Raw genomic sequence first — 8627 nt, 5'->3', positions numbered from 1 at the left:
CATACACCATCTACATATGCATATATATATATACACATACAGATACACACATCCATATTCTATACACAGAGATACAGCATATACACACAGAGACAAATAATTTAAAGAATATTGGCGACCTTGCCTTTGATGTAACCCATTGCATTGTGGAAAATACCAGTTAAGAAAGGAAGTTGGAGTTTGCTGATATTAAGGACGAGAATACGCCGTTTACTCCATTCATCCCTCATAATAATAATCACTCGTTATCATCCAGTGCCGATAAAATATTGATATAATAAACCACACAGCGTACAGTTTAAGACTTACACTGTAACCATACACATTCAACAATGACACAGAGTATACACTGTCATTTCCTGTTATTAATATTAAAGGGGGGGGGGGGGGGGGGGGGCTGGTGATGAAAGAGGGCACGAGTTATCTCTTCACCGTTTGATAATCTCAGCTCACAGGGCACAAGATACATTAACTAATTGCCAGGCACTGATATTGTAGCTATAAGGCTTTCTGAATGTTGTCATCTTAAGATTTAAATACTTCTCCGGAGGGAGAGACACAGGGAAACACAATCTTAAAATAAAACAAAGGCTGAAGTTAATCATAAGGCAGCTTAGAAAATAGATTTCGGTACCAATAGTTAAAGTTGCATCGTCTGGTTCAGAATACCAAAAATGGGGGAGGTATCAATGAAAGTAGCCATTTACTGGTGGCATGTGATGTCCTGTGAATCCATCTTAAATACAAAACTGATTTATCAACAGAAATCGTTGGACTTTCTGACAATGGTGGTGTTGGTGGGGGTGGGGGGGGGGGGGGGGGGGGGGGGAGACGTGGGACATTGATTTGAAAATGGACAATTCTCCATTCCAATCTGCAAACACTCATTCCTCTTCTTGACATAAATAACGTAAGGAATTCGTGTTTCAAATACCTCCCCAGAATTGTAACCCCCCCCTTCTCCCCCCCCCACCCCCACGCCCCCCAGGACTGCTTTATTTCAAGCGAGAGTAGCATTGCAAACCCGGGTATTTTAGTTGGTATCTGAGCCGCATAACTTCACATCCTGAAATATGAAACTAATGAAATTTCCATGTGGGCCGCTTCTCAGTCTGAATCCCTCGGCGCACTCGCTTTTGAAGGGCCTGATGGAATATTAACAAGTAGTATGATATATATCGCAATTTTTTTTTGCTACGCCTCCTGCAAACCGGTCTCTCAAACAGGCGCTTTCCAAAAAGCCCCATCGCCATTATCCGAGTGGAACCACTTTTAACTGTGAGTTTGCGAAATGAGAGTGGCAGATAGTCAGTCTGTCCTATCCTACTTCTTCTCAAGATTTCACCTCGCCCTTTTATTGGGTGCAATCTGTACGTTGCATTCAATTTATAACGTCAAACGTTGCAGTTTATTAGTTTCAGATTTGTTATCGGAATGAGAAGTGGTCTAAAGCGTCCACTTTTTCACTGTCGGATTTCACATCGATGAAGTGTGAGTACTGCCCAAACTCACAGCCTCACAGGAAAACTGTGCAGCGGTTATGAGCCATCCCTGAACCACCTTTCCTCATCCCTCCCCTTTGTGTTTAAGCGTTAGATGGTACTAAGGTTTAATGAGCTGACAATTACTTCAAGGCAGAGAGATAAAGAGATAGAGAGGAATAGGAAGAGGGAGAGATTGAGAAAACGCCCAGCAAAATAGACAAAAAAAAACCCCCAGAGGGTCACAGCCCAAACAACAAAAAAAGTTCTGTACAAAAATATGCTAAGATATTTGGATTTTTTCAATGACTTTTTGAGAACCGTCTCAATATAATGATATCCTATGAGAGTTGTGTCCGAGTCAATTTACTGTGTGTACTTACTTTTGATCTCGCAATAATAACGTTAATGGGCAACAATTCCTTCAAAAATATTAAGTGATTATAATAATTTGATCAAGAAAACCACGACTGTTTGTGGGATAACCTCTGTCTCGTGTCGCCCACAAAATATACAGTCAATTCACTTTGCTGTATATTATGTGATAGCGCTTTGAGACGTATCAACGACGTGATAAGGTGCTATGTATAACAGATGCATTATTATCGAAGATGTCTACTGGCGAGCGACAGTAAAGTGAAGCGATTTTACAAGGAAGCAGAATTGTAGCAACCAAACCAATGTAATGATAACTACTACTAGTATTAATAATAATAATAATAATAAATAACTACCTAATGCACAAACCCCCTTGTCCACCGTTTCTTCTCACACGATCTTAACACAAATTATTACTGACTTGATCCATCCAAAATAAGTTTCAAGAAAAATGTCCAAAGATGCTTGGTTTGCGAAGAAATAAATAATGTATCTGAGCAAACGTGGAGAGCATAAGGTACCCCAAACCACTCATTTATTTAATTAATTCAGACTTGTAATGTCTATTCAAACGTCCCCCCCCCCCCACCCCATTCAAATTAGCTGCCACTTCTGCTGCGTAACATTCACTTAATTTCACATTTTGCAAAACTTTTGAAATGTTCATGTATAAGTGCAATTTGTAGACACTGTAAACACAAAGTTGTTGCTTCAACTATTTAATAAATTCACCGGACTTAACTCAGCAACCATAAACATCTGACTTTAGGACTTTATTCCGAATATCTAGCTATTTTGTTTAGCTGGACAGTGGTGATAACTAATGTAATATTCCCTTTCTGATATTAAGTGTTAAGATAACTGGGAAGATAGACACACACACACACACACACGTGTTGACCAAAATAAATCGCTTAAACTCCATCTGTCTCTCTGCATGTCTGTTAATCTTGTCTACCTATCTATCCACAAGTATCAATGAACATTACACATCACAGCGGTGCCCTGGAGGGTGGGAGTAACTGAGATGCATATTAATGCAGATTAAAATCATATTTCACGCTGGCTGTTTTTTAAAAAAAATCTGCCTTGTTCACTTCCAAAGACGCGGGCACTTCACTTGACAGTAAAATCCTATGAAAGGCTCGGTACTAGATAATAATAATAATACTCCTTGTATTGGATATATCACCTTATCATGTCTTCGAGATGTCTCAAAGCACTTTATGCGAAATGTGAGGATTTAAGTTTTATATCCATGGACTTCCCTCTATAGAACAGATGAAGTGTGTATGGCTGTTGTTGTCTAATTTCTAACAGTACTATATAATAATGGCAGGAATCTGGTATGTAGAAAAATCGCACCTGTTAGATTAAACCTAGCAATGCTTCATCAAATTAAAACTCGCTTTTGCAAACTAAAGTTCATATCTGTCTATCAATAAATATATATGCAACAAAAATAGGCTTTGCAAATCCAGTTACTCCCAGGCAGCTTGTAAATGGATGGTTGCCTGAGCTCGGAAATTGTATCTCTCTCTCAGTGTTCCTTCAGTTCTGATGGAAACTTCCTCTGAAATTGGGCTCCTTTTAACCCACTGCCTTTTTCTCCCATTGTCTAAAATGCCCACAAATATATGAACGAGCCGAACACACCAGGGCAGCGACCCTGACATCTGCCGATTGCTAATGACCCCGACTTGCGAGTTAATGCAGACTAGATTCACGATTTGCAATGGTCGTGGTAAAATATATAAACATATGCACACGCACAAACACGCATCCCTCAAGCTCTGAACCCGCATCTCTCCCTCAAAAGTCAGCAGCAATCCAGTTGTAATCCCTGGAACAGCCTGGGTTGGTTTTTTTCCCCCCCTTTTGCTCCTGCTATTTTAAGCCAATCTATCATTTAACTTCCGTGACCACACTCAAACCAAGGCAAGGGAGATTCCAACCTTTCGTTACAGCTCACATCGCTGGTTCTTGACCCAGTCCTTATAGCTGAGAGTTGGCGCCTGGGCCATACTCACAGAAACGCCTCCCGACTCCTTTCAGATATGACTGCTTCGCCACCATCTTTCCTCGCATCAATTCCAACTCTCTCTCTCTCTCCCTCTCTCTCTTCACTCGTGTGTGTGTGTGTGTGTGAAGCAGAAAGAAACGGGACAGACTGAGGAATATTTATGAGGTTTATAAGAGATAATTTTGTACCCACCCCTGCGTTTTACAAGCCACAAATAGGCTTGGCAAGAAAAGAGCTAAACAATGCGGCTTTGTCGTAAATTATAAACTGTAAATAAAGTTTATTTCTTTAACAGTCCTACGCCAGTGAGCCATAAATTCCTGTTTAACTTTAGAAGTGCGCCGTGGACCCGTTTTCCCCTCTGTTACGGCCTTACGTGGACTTTTACTTTAGTTTCTAAACTCTTTCCAAACCGAGCGATCAACAAAAGGCCAACTTATGCACCCAATTTATTTTTGATATATATATATATATAATCAAACGTTTAATAAATAAAGCTTACAACAACTGAGGAATAAATTTTAATTAAAAAAGGTATTACAATCTCATTTTGGATTCAATAAACAGCCTTTCTTCATCCCCCCTAAAGGAAACTATTGATTGGATGGTCACATGAGGCTCTTGTTCAGCTTGACTGAACCAAGCATTAACCTTCTCTCACCCCAAAGTTCAAATGATTTGCATCAAAACAGAGGGTTAGTTGCTGTGTTTTTCCTGCAAATTATACATCCGATTTTTTTTAAATAAGCAGGAGGCTAAGGTACACACAGAACCAAGATATTTTAAGTTTACACTTTAGGATGTATTCCCCCACCCCCGACACCCATCTGAAAAAAACTTTCAATACCTTGAAAAAGTTCCAGGTTTTATTTCCACCTGAAAATCAACTTTTAATGCCCATTTTGATATCATTTTTTTCGCTTTCCTCCCATTTTAACTGCCGGCACTTTGGAATCACTTGGTCATCAAAATCTCTTGAACAGAAGGAAAGAACGGTGACCATAAAATTTAACCTTGTCAAAGTTTTAATGAGGATCCCTTCCCACACCCCCCCCCAAAAAAAATCCCTACTCTCTCGATACATTAAAACTGTTTCATATTCTTAATCTACTCCCGGTTTTATAATGCATTCGCTGGCAAAATCCTGGGGAAACTCATATTTGGATGGTTTCAAGTTACCCTCACGATGAATTGAATGTGCTATTTACTCACAAAGTGACATCTCCGTGTTTCAAATAGTTGCACTAAGAAAATAAATAGCGCAAATAATAAAAAAAAACACAAAAAGCAGCATTTTTAAACCGATCTGGGGCTGTGATTCTGAACTCCCTCCATCAAAGTCCCACGTTTCGCCCCTTAGCAGAGATTGTCGGTTTTTGTTTTGTTTTAATTTGCATTCATTTGCTTCTTTGTTTGGACAATAACGCGTTGGCTTGTAAACCGACCCTTCGCTGGGGAGAAATAATATGAATAAAATTCACAAAATAAAACTTTAACAGGGCTTTGAGACCTCTCGTTCCGTTTGTCCACTTGCAAAAGACTCGTGATATCTATTATTACAAACCAGACAAGGTTAGAAGCTTTTTTCTTTGCTTTCTGCCTCCCCCAACTGCAAACGAACAATAACGTTTAACGACATGCGAATAGTGTGTGTGTGTGTGGTGTGGGTGGGGGGATGTGGGGGAAACGACACGAACTCTGAACAACTGGAAGAGAAGCTTTTGCAAAAAAAACATTTCTTAACAGACATCCTTCCCTCCCAAAACCTTACCGCTCGCTACAGGCATTGCGCCGAGAACCTTAAGACATTGGCTGGTGCTGGTTAAAGGGTTAAAGGCTAAAAGTCCTGAATTTATGGCTGGGTGGGAGAGGGATCACCGTCCCTCCAATCTGCCACTTGCACAGAGGGTGAGACTTGTGCAGTGACTGACAGTTGTTCCTGCAAAGTGTGTAAGCGGGGCTCAAATCCCCGTCAGCGCCCACCACCAGCGAAGGTGGGGAGGGGAAATTCGCCATCAGACTAAAAGCTTTCTTCACCGGTGTTGCCAATCCACAAGTGATACGTTTGCACTTCTGCGCCTCTCTCGGCGAATTGCCCCTTTTGCCCGTGGCTGTCCCCCATGGCTGCAGCCCACCAGATGTCCTCTCCAAACATCCTTTCAAGGTATCTCTCTTTTCCGGCTCAGCGCTCCCGGCTTTATGTCTCTTCCTGCCTCTATTATCCCAGCCGTCAGGGGCAGAGGGGCTGTTTTGTAAAGTGCTGTGGTTTTGTATTCCCTTTGAGGTAGTGAGTTCCAGGGGGATGTGCTCACACAGTTTGCCGACTGCTTGGACGGTCCCACCGTTTTCATTCCAATTCGCCCTCCGCGCGTCCGCTCCCTGTTTGGCTCTGCGTTGCTTTGCTTTGCCATCACAGCCCTCCTCCGCTCCTTCCTTCCCTCCCGGTGGCCGGGTGTCGGCTCTGGGGAGGCGGCTGGGGAGGTGCTCTGGCCCGGGGTCGGGATCGGGGTCGGGGTCGGGGTCTGGCGAAGGGGTCGGGGGCCCAGAGCTCCGGCACCGTAGCTTAACCCTCCCATCTTGTTGCGCGTTCGGATCCAACGGAGCCCCGTTGTCCACCGGCTCGTTGGCTGTCGAGTCCTTCTTGTCCTCCGGCACTGGGGGCAAAACAGCCGCCCGGGGCCGGGCCTTTCGGTGTAAAGAGTTCCTTTGTTGCCAGGATTCCGCTATCTTCTCCAGGCGAGTTAGAGCGGGACAGTCTCCGCGCTTTGCCCACTGACTGGGGGTCAGGAGTGGCCAAATGTAACTGTGGTTCTCTCTGTCTGACAGGGAGTTGGCCACTGCGCTCACGTTACAAAGGGACCGACTGGAGCCACCGCTTGTCCTTTCTCGCTCGACCCGACGAGGATGGGGGTTAGGAGGCTCGGAGCAGAGCCAAGGTGGGCGAGTGGGTGGCCTGTGTCCCGGGTGAGGTGACTGATCGGGCCCCGGGGTGAGCTGGGGGAGGGTGGCTCTCCTGAAGCGGGTGCTGTGCAGAGAGGCGCCGCTACAAACCGAACTGGAATCGGAGGCGCTGGAGCTTTCGTCTTCGCTGCTGGAGGCGGAAAATAGCGATTCTCCTTCCTCCTCCTCCTCCTCCTCCTCCTCATCATCATCATCATCAGTGGATCGGGAATCGTTATCGGGATCGAAGCTGCAATCAGAATCGCTGGAGCATCTGACAGCACATTGAACGGAATGGGCTTCACCCAAACCCTTTGTATCTCCAGAGAGGACCATCCGGTGGACACATGTCAGCGTTGGGGAGGTGCAGGAGCAATGGTAGTGATGACCCAGGCCGCTCGCCAACCTTTGGCTCTCGGTGCAACAGGAATATTTGTACCTGGACTGAAGCGGGCGGTTGGTGCTGGTGGTGGTGTTATTGAGGCGAGAGGCAATGGCTGGATGGAGCGCCTTGGGGAAGCCACACAGCCCCACGTTGTGCAAAAAGACATCTCGCTGCCCGGACCCGGGGCAGGAAGAGGATCTCGCCACGTTTGGCAAGTTCCAGAGGCTTTCCCCGCAGTTGCCGGCGAGCGAATGGCAGCGTTGGCCGTTGACAGTGGCATTGTTTGGGATGGACCTGCCTCGGGGCTTGTTGTCCTCTTCCTGCCCCCAGAGGAAAGCGGATCCCCGGGACTCCAGCAAAACCCCTTTGCAGAACCCCGAGAAATAGCCCTCGGCGGCCGGTCTCGTCATCTGCGTTGCCCCCTTCGCCTCCTTGACCTCAATGCTCCCCTTTTGGTTGGCGCCCGGTCGTTTGTAAACGGTGTACAAGGCTTGTAGATCCTCTTTGGAAATGAGAGAGCATTTGACTGCCCTCACCGGCACCGAGTTAATGGCTTTGAGACCCCTCAGCTCTCTGAGGTCACAGCGGCGCCTTTTGATCTTCAGGTGTTCCATTCGCTTTCGGATCGTGGTCTTGGGCACATGTCTGAATAGCCCCGTCAGTACCTGGGACAAGGCGAACATCGGCACCCCATTGATCCGCAGGTAACCCAGTCTCACCCCGTCAAGGTCCAGGTAGCCCGATTCCAACCCCGCCATCCCGCCCTTTGCAATACAATCCACGCACCTTGGAATAACGCCAACCATTGTGTCCGCCATCCAAAGCCAAACCCTCTCGGCTCTTGTGCCATTAAACGCTCTTAGAATTAAAATGGGATGTAAACACTAAAAAAAAGCTCAGTTGGTTTCGCAAGTGTTGGAGATTTTGGGGGGTGGGGGTGGGGGGGGGAGAGCATTTTGAGGGGAGGACGGGACGGGACGAAGGGGAAATAAAGATTAAAATACAACCTCAAGCAAACCAGGAATGCGATGTGATATATAGCGCTGCCTTCACCACCTCTCTGTTCTACCTTCACCAAGGAAACTTCACAAGAGTACAGCAATCTTAACGGAGACACCCACCAAACGATTCCTCTCTACTCAAAGCTGATTGGGTACTTTCTACATGTGATGCAATAAAAGCTGGTACCCCCCCCCCCCACCCCCCATCCCCCACCCCGACCCCCAGCCCCTGAAACACTCATAACCGCCAAAGCAGCAAGTATGCACCGCATTAATATAACACACATGCACTTCCGCCGAGCAAAACAGCTTTACTATCTGCCAGACGTTAAGGCATTTTTTGGGGAGTGGGGGTGAAATGTGCATTGTCAGTCTTTCTCTCTCTCTCTCTCTCTCTCTCTCACACACACACACACATA

The 8627-nt window shown here is 45.6% G+C and overlaps 1 protein-coding gene across 1 annotated transcript; it reads right to left on the bottom strand.

Moving 5' to 3' along the window:
- Window positions 1-5558: 5558 nt before the first annotated feature.
- LOC121850661 lies at window positions 5559-7965 on the bottom strand. Its single transcript, XM_042343436.1, has one exon. The coding sequence runs from the start codon at window positions 7963-7965 to the stop codon at window positions 5713-5715; it is 2253 nt and encodes a 750-aa protein (XP_042199370.1). The 3' UTR covers window positions 5559-5712.
- Between the last annotated feature and the right edge of the window lie 662 nt (window positions 7966-8627).

Source organism: Callorhinchus milii, unplaced genomic scaffold (assembly GCF_018977255.1).
Source record: "Callorhinchus milii isolate IMCB2004 unplaced genomic scaffold, IMCB_Cmil_1.0 Scaffold23, whole genome shotgun sequence".
NCBI classification, from domain to species: Eukaryota; Metazoa; Chordata; class Chondrichthyes; order Chimaeriformes; family Callorhinchidae; genus Callorhinchus; species Callorhinchus milii.
Note: the sequence above shows the minus strand (reverse complement) of the source record. Positions and strands in the feature narration are given on the sequence as shown.

What these genes read in the sequence shown, in the direction of transcription:
- LOC121850661 (XM_042343436.1), bottom strand. Translation starts at nt 7,965, where the DNA reads ATGGCGGGGTTGGAATCGGGCTACCTGGACCTTGACGGGGTGAGACTG.